The sequence below is a fragment of the Sardina pilchardus genome, chromosome 17, assembly GCF_963854185.1.
Source record: "Sardina pilchardus chromosome 17, fSarPil1.1, whole genome shotgun sequence".
Lineage (NCBI taxonomy): Eukaryota > Metazoa > Chordata > Actinopteri > Clupeiformes > Clupeidae > Sardina > Sardina pilchardus.
Genome location: NC_085010.1, coordinates 26859290 through 26876789, shown reverse-complemented (window position 1 = coordinate 26876789; position 17500 = coordinate 26859290). Strand labels below are relative to the sequence as shown.

General features: G+C 45.3%; 1 protein-coding gene across 9 annotated transcripts in view; it reads right to left on the bottom strand.

The window, feature by feature from the left end:
- Nucleotides 1–17500, bottom strand: part of osbpl8 (oxysterol binding protein-like 8) — a 99400-nt gene that overhangs the window by 41658 nt on the left and 40242 nt on the right. For 8 of the 9 annotated variants that reach the window (XM_062517672.1, XM_062517676.1, XM_062517677.1 and 5 more), the window contains 2 exons: nucleotides 15107–15143; nucleotides 9582–9725 (listed from right to left, as the gene is read on the bottom strand). In XM_062517672.1, the coding sequence (XP_062373656.1) occupies nucleotides 9582–9725; nucleotides 15107–15143 (181 nt within the window). The remainder of the gene's footprint in view (nucleotides 1–9581; nucleotides 9726–15106; nucleotides 15144–17500) is intronic. The other variant, XM_062517679.1, reaches the window with a different exon arrangement.

Below are 17500 nucleotides of genomic sequence, written 5' to 3'. Positions count from 1 at the left end.
ACTAAGATCTTTTTCTTTTCCTTTCCTTTAAAGTGCCACTGAGTCCTAGGAACAGGCGTGCAGTGCATGCTGAGTGCATTTTACCCCGTTTGTACCGGGCTTCGGTTGAAAGCTTCTGTTACGCAATTACCTGTCATTTTAGACGTACCTAAAACCTGGAATGCTCACGCCGTTATAATAATAATAATAATAATAATAATAATAATAATACATAGGTTTTATATAGCGCTTTTCAGAGTACCCAACGTCGGAGCAGTGGGTGAGATGCAGTTGGCACATAGCACTGCACCAACATCTAAGATGCCAATTTACATTTCAACTACACACCTTCGTTGGCACCGTGGATCTCATATGTGAAGTCTGAGACTCTAATAGGGTCCTGACCCTACCCGCTGGGTTACGGTTGAGTTACACTACACAATACATTGAGCAACAGCATAATCCTGTTCACATGCACCGTGATGAGCTTGTCACCCGTTGCTTATTGTCGTCTCAAAAAGTTGATATCACTAGGAATTTGCCGTGCAATGTTTTGCATTGCCAATGGTTGTTTTTTGCCGGTAATCGCTTAACATTGCTCAGTCTCTTGTCACTAGTTGCTTGCAGTCTGAATGGGGTACAGACCCTGACGACGACGACAACTCATGGGAAGGCTGGGTAATTGTACAGGGGTGGCAGTGGTGGGTGCGCTAGTAATCAACCGCTATCTGGTCCGCTATTATGGGGAACAGTGTGCATCACAGGGATGTTAATCACTTCTGCTTACACACTCTCCCCGCCTCTGTAGCTCCATGAAAGGAGATCTGGCAGGCCTGGCATTTGGAGCTCTGGATGGCCTTGTTTTACGAGTGTTTGCCTTCCAAACGGTGACTCTTTGCTCTCTGTGCACGAAGCCAATCAGCCGTCTGTTTGCAGGCCATATTGTAGACCTTTTATCACCACTCTACACACACACACACACACACACACACACAGCACAGGGCAGGGGCTGGTGAAGATACCCGGGTTGATAGGCAAGTGACCATGCAGGTCAGGTGAGTCTGTGACGGGTGTGTCTGGGGCTGAGCTTGCGCTGGATGGAGGGAATCCACTGGTAAGGTACAGCCTGTTGAGGCAGTCACTAGTCCTGTGCTTTGATTAGTAAGCTACAGACATAACACTGATACTCAACTAGCCCACGCTAACCACAGGGAAAGCTAGGTCTTCTGGTGCTCAATGGTGTTTTTTTGCCCCCAACGGCACCTTCCAGGCCGTACAAAAGGCACTACCTTTACCCTACTCCAGAGCGGTAGATAAAACAGAGTGGCGACACTCCCATAGACCTCCATAGGAAAAAATGGCAGCGCTTTTTCCAGGCTATTTCCTCGTTATGGAGCTTTTGGAACTGTTTACAGCCAATCTCTTGGTCAGTAGTCAATGAGTTAATTGATTACACCTTCCAGCATCAGAAGTACATCCCACCCTCCTGCGATTCAGCCATTCAGCACAGGTTTTTTTGGAACTTTTGATCGTGGCGGCAACATCAAAGAGTGTCGCAACTCTCTCTTTCTATGGCTCTGCCCTACTCCTAACCCTAACCCCCTCAACCCTCATCCTACCCCTAAACTGAAGGGAGTAGTGCCTTGAAGGCAGCGCTGCCTGGAAGGCACCATTGAGGGCAAATAATACCAAAGACCTCTTCTGGTCTACTTGTTCTGAGGTGACTGACTGTCGACTGATCTTGCTCATCTATTGGCAGGACCAGAAATGCAAGAAATAGGAATAGGCTAGCTCAAGCTCTAGGCAAGGGACACCTTACTGAATCCTGCTAAGAATGAGCTTGTCTTATCTTTCTTCACACACTAGATTCTACAGTTGAAATTGTTCTTTTTACCTCCAGCTGCTCCAAGATGAATGTTCCATTGTCTTTATACCTCTTCCCCATCACAGCAAAAACACAACCCATCCATTAGTCTAGGCTCTTAGCTGTTGGGATAGGTTAAGACTCCTCAATGAAAGAGAATCTACTTTCTTTTTTGCTTTCGACTTCTTTCAACTCATGCACACAGGACGAATGGTCAAGCCCTGGTAGTTACAGTAGGTCAACATTATATGACTGACCTGAGAGTACCAGGGCTAACCTCCTGACTCTCTGCTGAAACACGTCGCTCCCGGTCGGCAGGATGACGTACAGTAGGATTCAGAGAGGATATTAAAACAACTAAAACAAATATCAAAACGACAAGAAGGGAGGACAGCTTTCTCATCCTCCTGACCAATCCCACTTTGTATCGCTTGTTGAATAAGTAGGTTTGACCTCTTCAACAAGTAGTTAAAATGGGAAAACTGGCAGAAACTCGCAAGTAGCTATACACGTTTTTGATGTTGCCCTCAAAAAGCCATTATCTGGGTAATACGAAAGTGTTTGTAAAATGGCTAGTCCAGTGACGTTACACAATTGTAATCATGACATAAGAGACACTGAGAGGAACACATTCTCTAATCCCCTGAAATACAGCACCACCGGCACCCTATAATAATAAATTTTTCGAGGAACAACGCTATGAAAAGCCACTTTGCTCTTTGTTTTTCCAAGTTAATCCCCCCTGCTTTAAGCCAGCCCCAGCCATCAGTAAGTGTGGGTGGTGCAGTGTGTCTAGGAGTCTGCTAGCTTTGTTCATTAGTGTGAGTGTGTGTGTGTGTGTGTGTGTGTGTGTGTGTGAGTGTGTGTGTCAGGTCAGGTCAGTTAGTGGCAGAGGGGCAGCACTGGGTTAATCTGCTCACACGGTTGCTGTCATGGTCGTCGTCTTCCTCTTACACAAGCGTCTCCTGCTGAGACTCCCAGTGCGCTAAAAGCCTGTTCGTGTCTGAAGCAAGAAAAAAAACCCCTCAAAAACACACACACACACACACACACACACACACACACACACACACACACACTTAAGCCCTGCGAACAACAAATCAGCCCCATCTCGCTCCATCTCTCACTTTCTCTTCTTCTCCTCCATCTCTCCCCCTACTCAGTCAATTTCTCTTTCCCTCCTTTCATCAAGCTCTCGGTCCCTGCCTTATGCAGCTGGGAGCCCCTATTCACACGCTCTCCATTTTGTCGCATTGAGAGGGTGGTGCTGGTGGTGGTGGTGGAGTGTGTGTGTGGGGGGGGGGGGCTTGTAAGAACTCAAACATCTTTATGCTCAAAGGGCTTACACAAGTCCTACTTCAGACAAACTAAACTTGTCGCATTGAGGAGGGAAAAAAACAACAAAAAAAAACAAAAAAAAGAAAACGCTTGTAAGAACGTTCGTCAAACCTGCTTGTTCACAGACGACTCGTGATGCTTCTCTAATGAGCTGAAAAACACTGAGGGGGGAACATGAGTGGGTGTGAGGCTTACTTACTCACATCCCCACTGTCCTTAAACAGCACTTGCTTAATTGCCAATTCAGTCTCCTTCACTAATACAGCTCCCTTGTGTTCAGCAACTGTGCAACAGCCGGTCCCTAATAGCGGGCGGTAGATTCATTGGGACACGGGCCCAAACTGGTCTTGATTGATTTGGACTGAGCAGCGGGTTTGAATGAGCGGTGGAGAGAGTATCTTTCTCATCATGGGAATCTCTTGCGCTAGCATAAGGTAACTTATGGCGACGGAGAGAGTAGCTCAGGGACTCGGTGGCAACATCACTACATGAGCAGAATATAGATTATCGTTTTATCACTTCATAAGACAAGACTGCCTCCATCCCGCACCAATGCATACAAAAACACAGCAGCAAGTCACCTGTGCCGTGTACCCTATGAGTGTGTGTGCGCTTACTAGAGAAGACTGACAGAAGCAATCTTTCCTGGCATCCTAAAGGGACTGAGCTCGCGTGACTTGGCGGCTCCTGGAAGACTTAAGGAATCGGAATCTGCCGTGGCTAAACTGTCCAAAGACCACTCGTATGATCAACTGGCTTCACATTATCAGCTGGCCCAGGGCTTTAGGTAATGCTACAAACACAATTCGTGGATACAATGTGTCTCTGTATAAAAGTTCAAGTGCTAGTAGAGCTGAATAACAAAACAGTTTTCTGACTATGTTCGACTGTAAAAATGCAAACAAGTAGCCTATAAGGTCAGTCTGTACCTTTACCATGGGCAATAAATGCAAAAGCACTGAACTAAATTAATCTCAGTTGGTAGGTTTATGCTGCACAGGACCAACTGTGAGTGCAAGAGACAATCGTCTGGCACACCTCCACCTGAGTTGAGTTTATGCCGCAGGTTACAGTATTTGATGAGTATATGTATCCAGTTCCACCACAAAGGCCCTCGTTAACTCTAAAAAACAGCCCGTGGCATGACTCTCTCTCACTTTCCTGTCTGCACACAACCTGACGACCTAGCAACAAGGCTCAGCGAGGATTAAGTCAAGGTTCAAAAGCCTTAGCGGCAGAGGCTGTGCTTTTAGCAGCCGATGCTAAACCCTGTGACCACTAGCTTCCCTTTCAATGTAGGTTACTGCACGGTAAAATGTGTGTGTGTGTGTGTGTCTGTGTGTGGGGTCTTTTATGTTCACATCCGGTCAAAAAGTCAGGATTAGGCAAATAATAATAAGTTAAATATACGGCGGTTTCCAGTAAGATATTCCCAGAAGGGTTTGCTTAACACACCTGAAGACCCACTGAATCAGGGATTAAGTGACAAAGAGGCTTTCTGGTCTGAGACCTGAGAGAACACCAGTCTCCCCCACCCCCACACCCGCCTGTTTGTTCTACCTTGTTTTGTCCTTGTGAGTAACATTAGCCTAATGTCTAGCCTATGAATTTCTACTATGAGAGAGACGGTAGTATAGACATGCTAACACTGGACGCTCGGACATCATGATGGTGTTGCTACAGGAAGCACTGATGCATTGCTAAAGAACTTGGTCACAACACAGGTGAGGTGGGGAGAGGGGGGTTCTGATGCTAACAATAGGAGACTACCAGGTTGAGTTGGGGATGTGCTCTATAGAATCCAGCTACGCGGCAGTACTTGCCTGTCTTGAAGAGAATTTCAGTGAAGGCCCCACATTTGTCAATGCAGCCGGGTGTTTCTTTTCCAAAGCTTTGACACACACATACACAGACAAACACGGGCACAGACACACATACAAACACACATACACACACACACACACACACACTATCTAAGTCCCATCTAAGCACGCAACGTTGCCAAGACTACTGTTCTGTGTGATGGGTAGGCACGCATATCCCCTGCCAAACGGCTGGCATATCCTCCATGGTTTCTGCCTTTGCTCCCTGTTGACTGATTCCAGCTTCAGTGTGCAAACACACACACACAACAGTGCATCACCTTAATCAGCTAAGAAGGCACCTCTCATTGGTCGAAGGCCAAAAAGGAAATGGGCAATCTGCTCCTGGATTGGTGGAGACTTGCTCATGACTCTTCTCACCCTGCATGACATGGGCATAATCCTCAAAGGCTAAGTCTAAATCCCTACCCCTTCGTGTCCCGTACAGCTCTCTTTTTCTTATTTTCCCTCTCTCTTTCTCTCTCTCTCACTCTCTCTCTCTCTCTTTGTCAGGAAGAAAGAAAACAAAAGCAACTAGGGTCGGTTTTAAGTGAGAACCGTTTGCAGAAGTACACTGACGCAATTGTCTCATCAATCAGGGCAGGCTCCACTTTAGGGCCTACCGGTGGCAGAGTCTGCCATTGAGACTGCAGACAAACAAGCAGGGGGCACGAAACAGAGTCCTCGCCGAGTCTGACATCAGAGGCGGCAAACAGCAGCTGGTCCATTTAAAAGATTGATCCTCTTCCGCCCCCCCATGTTCTTGGTGTGAGGGCAAGCGCGGGCTAACGGTATCGAATGTCATTTAGCCGAGCAATTCGTTCTTTATCGAGTGTACGTGTACGTGTGTGTGTGTGTGTGTGTGTGTGTGTGTGTGTGTGCGGGCAACAGAGCGGGGCTCGGGTACAAAGCATCCGCTGCACGCCCAGAGGCCGATGGGGAAGAGCATTTGTCATAAAAGGCAGCCCTATAGGGTGTGTGGCGACTGATCGATTCCCAACCGCCACCCTCCACTCCAGACAAGAGTTCTAAAGGACAGCTCAGAGCTGCAGAGGTTGCTATGGAGACCGTGCTCAGAGTTGCGGAGAGGTCTCAGAGGTAGAGGCACTTTTCATCCAGCAGGGTTTTTTGATGTGTGTGTTTCTGTGTGTGTGTGCGTGCATGTATATGCGTGTGTATATGTGTGTGTGTGTGTGTGTGTGTGTGTTTCTGTGTGTGTGTGCGTGCATGTATATGCGTGTGTATATGTGTGTGTGTGTGTGTGTGTGTGTGTGTGTGTGAAGACAGCCATTCATAATACACCACTGTCCTATTCAACACAGATGTGTGGGAGGGATGTCTTGCGCGCGTTTGAACATCCCAAGTAAACACAGACAGACGAGCCCAGCAGCTATTCCGATTGCGCACCAGAATAAGACTCACGTCCCCCTCACCCACACAAACACACACACAAACACATGATCTGCACAACCTGTCACACCTACAGCCCAATCTCAGGGATAACAACAACAGAGGAGGATGCTTCAAACGGAATATGAGGATTTCCATCTCTCGACAAGTGCAGGGGAGGGGCCGACAGTTCTAAACACAGCCAAAAGAATCTCGTCAGAGATCTCTCGTCTCGTCAACTCGAAAATAAAATGAGAGAAGAACATACACCACAAGGATGTGCATCACAGTTCTGAGGGCACTGCAAGACGATCAGCATTTGTATTTGACATCAATTAAGGTGGATACAAAGCCAAGTAAGCCAACAGCATTTCTTAATTCCTCCCCCAATGCGGTCAAACGAAACCAGTCAGCAGAGATGAGTTGCAGAAGAAGGAGCTCAGAGGTGAATTGACCCATTCATCGACTACCCATCCTGCACTGCCATACATCTTTTCACTCTGGCTTTAACAATGGTTGAGACCTATGGAGGCATTTGGGCTATATGATTCAGCAATTCACTTGTTTAAGGACACGTCATCATCCCACAGGACTTAAAGTAAGAAAAATGTCCCTGCCTAAAGAAACCTGACATTTTTGAAGTCGGTGTATGCATTATTATTACGGTTTGTTTGTTTGTTTGTCTGTTTGTTTGTTCACAAGATAACTCAAAAAGTTATGGATGGATTTCAACAAAATGTTCAGGGAAGGTCTGAAACGATTACATTTTGGGAGTGATCCGTATTACCGTCTGGATCCAGGAAGCGGTTAGAGCATGCTTTCGCTTGGCGGAGGTCTGTGCTCTCTGAGTGCTTTTCTAGTTCATTCTTAAAATCTTAAACATGCCTGAAATCAAGCAAATGTGCCCTGATCCCAGCCTGGGATTCCCAGGCCAGCATGAGGAACAGTACTGGTGCGTCATGGTCTCACGACGTGCTGGGCCGAGAGGACTTTGTCGCCCCGGCGGCTAAGTGGATAAGGTTGTTGAGAGGACAGAGGCCACAAGGGCAGGGCTCGGCTCACCTTCTGTGTCAATGCACTCGGAATAGAGTGGCCAATATTGTCTTACACTGGACACTGGATGTGTTGGAAAAACTGCAGGGGACGGGCAAACATTTGAAGGGGTTTTAAACAAACTGTGACTGTCCTGTTGGTAAACTTTCTGGGTGATAAAGTTTGTAGAAGGCAGTCAGAGGTCCGAGGCACGACAATTGAGTGAACATTAAAAATACTTTATTTCATTGGATTTGAAGGGTTTTATTTATTCAATATTTTTCCAAGGTGAATGTGGAAAAATCTATAGTGTGTGATATGACTCACTTATGCTAGCCAAGGACAGAATTGGAAAAGTTCAACTTTCCGAAAGAGGTACCGTATTTTCCGCACTATAAGGCGCACTGGATTATAAGGCGCACTGTCAATGAATGGTCTATTTTCAAACTTGTTTCATATATAAAGCGCACTAGACTATAAGGCGCATTAAGCGAAACAAAACCGATAAGTCAGTCAGTCAGACTCTATCAAACACTTTCACAATAACATTTTGACAGAGCGCCGTGTATCACACAAAATCAATTCGAGGTCCTGAATTATTCCATATGTAAGGCGCACTGGATTATAAGGCGCACTCTCTTTCTTTGAGAAAATGAAAGGCTTTTAAGTGCGCCTTATAGTCCGGAAAATACGGTAGATACTATTTCACACACACACACACACACACACACACACACACACACACACACACACACACACACACACACACACACACACACACACACACACACACACACACACACACACACACACACACACACACACACACACACACACACACACACACACACACACAATCAGAATGCGTCAAACAGCTGGAGCCTCCCTGCCTACACTGCTACCAACCAGATCCTGACGGAATGGAGGTTGACTCCAATCATCATCAGTGTATTGCAGTTCAAAATGCAGCACCGCTGTGGGCTCAGCTAAGCGGCGCTCTCTAGTGGTCAGTAATGAAAAATGCACCAAAAGACAGACCTGTAGGACAGTGTAGGGCAGTACGGCTATTGTTGTGAATAGCCTTAGACATTACATCACTGCCCCATACTGGTCAAGGGGAGAAATTCCTTTGGTATAGTGTGACTCTTCACAGGATGCAACACTTTGAGTTGCATCCTGTGTATGACAAATGTACTATAAATAAAGCTTTGTGGTCATTATTATTAACAACAACACTATAGCAATTAAGTGCTTTGATCCGAATTACGCCGTTTTCAGCCGAGCTTGCATTAGGCTTGCAGCTAGCTGTGGGGGCTAACTAAAAGCACTGCTAAATCGCTATTTTTACACCATTAAAAGGTTCCAAGTAACTCCACACTGCATTGGTGGACTTCTGAGGGTCCTGACATTTAAAACGAGATACTGAGAATGTTGGAAGTGCACAGTTTGGAAGTGTTTATACAAGCAGTACCTTCATTGAATCGCTCCGCTGGCTGCCATCTTGTAATGAAGTCGCGATAAGTCGACCGATGAGCACGAACAAACAGGAAGGACAGGGGATTTTGTGGCGCAACACTGATTTTGTGGAGCAACACTGTATGCCATCTGTCATCATAGAGTTTCATGTCCTTACGATTGTGGATTGAGCAAACATGGTTGTGTGCAAGTTGTCAGCATTGATAGCACTGATGGACATTGATAGCTTTTCCTAAATGATGTGCTCTGATCAAGCAATGCCACTCTCATGATATTCTTTGTGAAAACCACAACACTTCAGCTTTTTAAAGGGCATGATCACAATGCTGTGAAGATTTGCATTAATCAGTTTTGCAGAGCCCCCATCTGCAATGCTGAATGAGACACAGAATGCTCCCCAGATAACACAAGATGCTTGCACACCAAAGGAAACCCACTTACATTGCGTGTCATGCCATGTATAGCAAACAAGGCCAAAGATGTCTTCATGAAGAGCACTTGTTCACTAAATTAGTGCGCCCACTTAACAAATGCACAATCAAAGTCCACCACCATAGATCTAATCGCCCCTGACTGGACCATGCAGTTTGGTCCTGGATCAGACTTTCACTGGCGTCGGATAAGCGAAAAAGAACTCTTACCGTGGCTGTAGCTGACCCCAGGACTGAGGGAGGGGCTTGTGAGCAGGTCTCGATTGGGCGTGAGAAGCCCCGCCTCCTTCCCTTGGCGCTGACTCATCCTCCCCGGGGTCAAAAGGGCCGCATCATCACCAGGCATTAAGGCAGCTGTGGATACGGGAGACAACAGAGAAGGAACAGTAAATAAAAACGTTTCTTTTTTCCCTTCAATGTCAGCTGCACCGTATGGAAAAACATCCAACAAAATACGAGGAGACAGAATGAAGGGAAAAGAAGGGAAAAGGAGCCACTAAAACATGGGGGTGTCTATGTCCAGTGAGAGGTGCTTGGGGGGCCTTCTAGAACAATCTCTGGGTAGAGGCTGATTAATGCACCCAGCACACCCTCTGGTGGTGCAGAGGGGCATTGTCCTGTGCACTGTCTGGCCATAGAGTGCACTGGCTTTCCCTCAAACTGTGTCTCAATGGAACAAAGGCTCAAAAGTTTACAACACAATTCGCAGTGGACATCACAGCCCGGATCAGATTATCTCCCCAACCCCACCCTCTCTCTCTGGTCAACATGTGTTGTCAGACAGCAGATTGGAGATATGCTACATCTGTGCGTCACTGTATTAAATGTACGCATTTGTGAGACACACACACACACACACACAAAACCAGGAAATAATCCAACCATGACAGCTATGACAGAATCCGCACAGGCAATAAAAGAAACAAATGCTTCTGAATTGTGTGTGTCTGTCCGTATGGGGAAGGGGAGGGGGAGTACTGCAGTCATTCACCTATTTGGATGCCCAACAGGGATTTAACAATAAGCCATATTTATACTCTGCACGCACAGTGCCTGGAAATGTGAGCCCGTGGGCCGTACAGTAACCTACAGCTCAATAAAACTTGATGTAATGTCAGATTGTTATCATCAAACCAGAGGCACAAGAGCAGCTGATTAGAGTGACGCACATGTGGCGGTGAAAGCTACACTGTTCACAAGGCTTGTGTTCACAAGCGTTCTGGCATACTGTAGTTCACAGTCGCAGTGACACCACCTGCACACCACCTTCACACACACACACACACACACACACACAGTGAAAACGGCATGTAGTGACAGAGATTGTCTTTGGGATGAGGTGGACATTTCAGGGATGGTTCGTCCGACTAAACAAATCCCATACCAGAAAGCCTGTTTCAAATCTGTGCAATATCAGACTAGCACTGCCACAGATTAACGGATAGAGAGCAAACTCAAGTCAATTGCTCCTCTGGGGACAACCTGCATCATATTTCAAACCAAATTGTATCAGTGGTTTACTCTGGCTTCAGACAGAGGGCAAAAGATCAGTGAAACAAAAAACACAAACAACTCGCAGTTACGGTCTAGATTAACTGATTGGTGATTTCCTATAATTTCCCTGGGTAAGACCATGTTGTCAGAAATCCCCCCTATAGGATAATGGGGATTTTCCGGAGGAGCGGAGGAACTATTTCAGGAATTCAGTAACTGCAGAACTATTTCAGGAACTTGCGGAACTTCCAGCACTGTCTGATTTGTGCTTCAAATAATACACACCGAACCATTATACCACCATAACAGACCTATTGAACATCTTAAATTCTATATCTATATCTCTTATTTAAGGTATGCTTTGTTCTAGGCCTAATAGTTCTACTCTTTAGCTCCTTGAACGTTTCCAAACTTCTGTGGAAAATGGCCTCGGGTACTGGCATTAAAGGGGTCCATACAGCAAGCCCTCTACAGGACCTCATGACTGCAGTCACACTCATTCAATCAGCTCATGCCCCTCTCAATACTTCCTTTTAGGAATCAGTCTCCCTGTGTGTGTGTGTGTGTGTGTGTGTGTGTGTGTGTGTGTGTGTGTGTGTGTGTGTGTGTGTGTGTCTGTGTGTGTGTGTGTGTGTGTCTGCCTGCTTGTGTATGACCAGCATTAAATATAAGAGAGTGTGTTTGTATGAATTTAGAGAGTAAGAGTGAGTGGTGTGTTTGCGAGTGTGAGTTTCTGGTGTGTGCGTGAGAAAAAGAGAGTGAGGGAAATAGAACTCGACCTTTAATGAGACCTACATAGGAAACAGGAAACTCTTCTAATACTAACAAGCAGGGAAGAAAACCTTATAAACACCATCAAAAGCACATTTGATACTGGCTGGCTCGCCAACTTCTCTTTACTTCTCTTTTTTTTGCAATATGATGACAATGCGCTGCTGTGAAAGCTTGTTTAAAGTTTCACAAGGTTATCCAACCTCAACCACAGAACTGTATATAGTACATGACCTGCGTGGTTTGTAGGAATGACAAGTGTGTGTACTTGTCTTATCACATGATACAATCAAAATGAATCTGAACAGGACACCAGTGTTTGCTGTCAACAAACATGTAGAACTGCCATACTATCACTTTAAATTGTAACAGCCTAGAACATTATGAAACTGAAAAGATGACATAAGAAATAGCGATTTCAGATCAGAGTTAATTTTGTGTTGGTTATGAAATATATGAGTGTGTTGTCTATTTGAAGATAGCTTTCCATGAGGGAGAAACATATTGGCATGCTACTACAACCCCATTAAAAAAAACAATTTGAAACCAAGACTGTGTCCTTCATCTGTTCAATGTGATTAATTTGCGATACAGTACAACCAGAGTAGCTTGTTCACCAAATCAGATGACTGTTTGTGCTGAGCATTTTGAGAAACACAAAAGGATGTGGGCGGTTTGTCTCACTTCCTCTTAGGCCTGAGCTGCGTGTGTGCATTTCTGCATGTCATGCAGCGGTGAGTTAGGACTTCAAGAGAGCACATGGCTTCCCCACTGTGACCCTGACCTGTCCAGTCACAGGATATATATAGGCACAAAAACTACCCTTCCCACCTCTGCCATCAACCCACATCCTTGAACACACATACACACAGCCACTTACTTGCACACGACTCACATCCTCCAACACATACACACCCACTGACTTGCACACGACACACATACTGTACATACACACACGCAAGTGATACATAGGTCTATATTCGCAATTGGTCTGCTCACCCACTGCTTCATGTCAACCCAACTACTAATGCTATAATATGACCCAACAACTAATACTAAAATATGAGAAATTGTGTCCGTCTTGCTACACAAGCTGCAATTTGTCCCCCCAAAAATCTGTGGACCTAGTTACACTTGTGCTGGCTAAAATATCTGATTTTAAAGCTGATCAGAATGGCCTATCACACGTTAGCTTTTAGGCATTCATGACACCATGTGGTCCAACAAATTCAGCACGAAAACAAAGCTAAACATTCTTGTGAATATGACCATGGCAGTCTCACAGCAACGTCTTACTAGCCTGCATTTCATTAAGACCAATGTCACCGCTGAATCTTTAATCTATCACATACTTCACATTGCTATTTTCCCTGCCATTGTCTCCAAATATTTCAAACACTTCAGGCTACTTTTTCTCGTTGTGTGCCTTTGCATGGGCTTTTCCTGCAATTTCTTCATTTACTGATGCAGTCATAAATGCTTCTTACGGCTGGACTCATTCAGCCAATTATGTTTTAGTTAAGTGCTATTGCTTAAATACTGATATTAGTCTGCAGGCAATCTCTGACCAATTCGTCAAAACTAATTAGCCTAACGTGGCTGAAGAGCCACATTCATTGTTCTAATTAAGAGGGTTAGGGTTTTCTATTCATTTTGCCACCACATCTCCCCGAGTGCTTTGGTTATATGGACAATTTCACTATGGCAACACGTTCGTCAGTGCCCGTGCGGTGGTCTTGAATTCAAATTGACAAATAAACAAAACGTTGACAAGTATTTTCGAGTTATCTTACAATCGCATCTCTTTCTTCATTGAGCAAGTCTTTGCACTCATGGCGCTTCACTTTCAGTCATGATCTTCATCTTTTGGTCATAACAGTGCAGTAGCTATCTGGAATATTTCATTTAAAAAGTATAACATTAATTAATTTAGGCTAAATTATCAATCTTGGTCGTCTTGTTGTGATCATGGATATACAGTACATGCTACAGTAGGTACATTTTGTCTGGTGAGCATGGCTGTTACCTCTGTACTTATATAGACAAACCTTCTACACAATGATCTTAATGTCACACAAGTAGAATCTCAGTTTGACATGGGCTGTTAAAAAGAGGGTGCTCATGAAGTGGATCAAAATGCTGCACAATCTACTGTCAGCAAATAGGCTGGAACTATCTTGTCTAAATCTCGACTGTCTAAATGCCAGTCAGTTGACTTACTATGCGAGTGTGGCAGTCAATGTTTCCAGTCAGCTCATTTGCACACTCTGTGGGCATTCATGAAAATGTGCTCATCTGCGTGTAAAATGTGTGCATCTACAGTACATGGGTTTCCATCCAATGTGCTATGCGAGTTCAAAATGTACTCCTGATCTAGGAAAGAGTTCTGATCAGCTGTGGGATCAAACCCTAAGGTCATCAGGGAAACATGAATGGAACATGCTGGTAAAAATGCTACCAAATGCGAATAAATTGTTTCTGTTAACTTTCTAACACTAACAGTTAACATGCACTTTAAAAAAAATGGAGGGATATTAGACAACACCTTCCAGACAACTTCCACAAACAGTTCATCATCAGATGACCAAATTACATTTACAAATGACATGGCTGTACTCTCCTTCATCATATTTTCTACAACAAAAAATGTGCACACTCAAATACATGCTGGCAGGAAAAAAAGCAAAGACACATTGCTTATAACAGTTTAAGTCTATCACAGTTTTAGAAACTGCAAACACGTACTGTAGGTCACAAATGTTCCTAAAGTGAGATTGTAGCCTAACGGTGCGGTCACACGCTTGCGTCCGCCAACGTTCGTCCGTTGTTTTCCCATTCACTTTATATTGGCTGGACTTCACTTGATGCCGCACTGAATTGTGGGTCCGATGCGTTGCCTGGAATGCGTTGCCTCCGTTAAAAAGTTGAGAAATGTTCAACTTTTGACGGATCGTGCAAGCGCCAGCCAATGAAATTCAGTTTATGCAAATTTTCGAACACTGACAAACCAATCAGTACGCGTTTATGGAAATATGATGAAATGAGGCATATGTTAGCGGACGCAAGCGTGTGACCGCACTGTAAGTGAGATCCTTGGGACTTCGCTCTGCATTATGTCCAACAATGCCCCTAGATTATTCTGAAATCAGAGTAGTGTTCCCCTTCCTTGGGCTTACTACACTCTTACCAGACATCTGATTTCATTGACTGACACCATTCACTTGCCCCATGCCCTCTGTCAACTGCTGAAAACGCCTCTTATTCCACATTTACGCATTAATGCAATACACACACACACACACAAACAAAAGTGTTTGAAGAGGCTGACCACAGATAGCTCTGGAAAAGTGCCCTTTCAGTTGAGGACATACCCGTCTGTCTCTCTCTCTTTCGCTACACACATAAAAACACACACACACACACACACAAACACACACACACACACACACAGACAAAGATCGGCACCTTACCTGAGCAGCCAGGGGGTTCTTTGATCTCTGCATGATGCTAGAGGAGGGTGGGCAGGTGCACCAGCACACACACACACACACACACAGTTCCAGCCATTTCAAAGCGGACACAGACATAGACATACACATACACACACACACACACACACACACACACACACACACACACACACACACACACACACACACACACACACACACACACACACACACACACACACACACACAGAGAAGTTGATTGAAGGGTGGGTTGATTGGTTGGTTGGTTGGTTGATTGGTTGGTTGGTTGGTGGAGTCATTGTGGTGGTGGTGGTGGTGGTGGTGGTGGTGGCAGCAGACAACAAGCAAGAGCAGGACAGGACAAAAGAAGAGACAAAAGGAAGACAAAAAAAGAACAGAAGCGTTAGTCAAACAAACAGCAACAATAAAGCACAACAAAACAAAAAGACAAACATAAAAAATGTAACAAAAAATAACAGCAGCAACAAAACAAAAACAAGAAAGGCCAGGCAGTGCCAGGGCACAGCATGGAGTGGGCCAGGGGGGGGGGGGGGGGGGGGTCACTTACAGCCACTCTACATAGAATAGGAGGGAGATGGGATAAACATGGTTGACAGACACAACAAATCATCAACAACAACAACAACATCAGGCACACCAGCCAGGTCTCCCCAACCATCACCTGCTCCGGACAGCCGGATTAAATGAGATTAACAGGTGTATGTATACTAGGAAGGGGTTGGGGAGTGGGGTGGGGAGTGGGTTGGGGTGAAGGTGAGGTGGAGCTACCTACAAGCATATGCTTCGTGGCACAAGAGAGTCGACAGAGAAAGATAGAGAGAGCAAGAGAGAGAGAGAGAGAGAGAGAGAGAGAGATGAAGAGAAAGGCAAAGAGAGCGTAATCATGAAGGACATCAAAGACAAAGGGAGTCTACCTGACCCAAAAACATTGTGTTAGTGAGTGTCTGTGTGCATTTGTGAAAGAGAAAGCCCTGATAACGAGAGAGGCAAAGAGACAGTAACATAAGGGGAAGCATCCTGCTGTCTCCCTACTGAAGCTGACTTGAGCATAGCTCTGACAGGCTAAGATACCTGCCCATCAAGAGACACCCCAGAGAACCGCATTGGCTGTTGCCCCTTTAACCTATTAAGTCCCTCCCCCTAGTTTTATTCCCTATATGCCCTATGCACACACAGACCCCACGAGAGAAAGCTGATTACAGGGAGGTCGTGCAGGTTATCGTTCGATTAATAAAGCTTTACAAACGCCAGCACTAGATTGGCTTTTTCAATTTAATTAAACCTGACAGCCAGCTCGGCTTGCGGCCTCACATTAGGCGACGCGACACTCCCGTTGATTTTTTTTTTTTTGGCTTCGGATTGTGTATGAAAGCAGCTGCTCCCAAAATAGCAGCACCAGTTCAGCATAATGGGCTTAAAGCAATATCAAAGAGCCGCATTCGTTCGGATCTAAGACCCGGGCTTTTTAGTAATGCTTTCGCTATAGGAGAGAGAACCTTGCATCCTAACCCGTAAACCTTCTAGGCAGCAAGTACTGAACAAAAAAAAAATATATGAAGACTTGAGGCTACGGGATAAATGCACAGTGAACTTGTGCAGAGAAAAATGCAATATTGGCACGTCTCAAAATCAGTCAAGCTGATGAAACAAGACCTATTGTTTAATGCTGCAATAGCAGCAATCATTCTAAGTGGAGTCAACAAAAACAACGACAAACAAACAAAGTAAGAGTCCCATCAATATTCCAGCAGCTTGTGCTCTCCAGCGCCTTCTCATTTTGTGAAAGTGTGTCGCCACTTGATCCCTGCCTCTCTCTCTTTCTCTCTCTCTCTCTCTCTCTCTCTTTCTACCGAAGCAGGACGCACTTGCCTGATTAATCTGTGAGTCATCTTCACTTATCAGCACTCCGTTTCTTAGCCTCCGCCAACCTGCCCAGGGGTGGCCACAGTCCCAAAACCCTGCTGGACCACACAGGGCCCAGCCGAGCCCCGCCGCCGCCCCACCCTCATACTGGCCAACGCACAGGTTTTGGCTGCACACAAGCACTGCAAGCAAGCAAGCACGCATGTGAGAAAACATGGCAGATGGCCTTCTCAGGGTTCCCATTCTAAGTCACATGTCAAATTCCCTGACTTTTCCCCAGACTTTTCACCGACTTTCACCGCAGTGCTACCATGACCTGCAATGAACGGAAAGTTAATAAACTTAAAGTTTGCACTGCTTATAATTCTGATCCCATTCCTCTTGGCCAGATGCAGCCATAAGCTTACAGTACATATCCTGCCTGAAGTGATTGCATCTTGTTGATGAGCAAAAAGGGGGATAAATGGGTCGGATAACGATAACAACCATGAGATATATATGAAATGCATG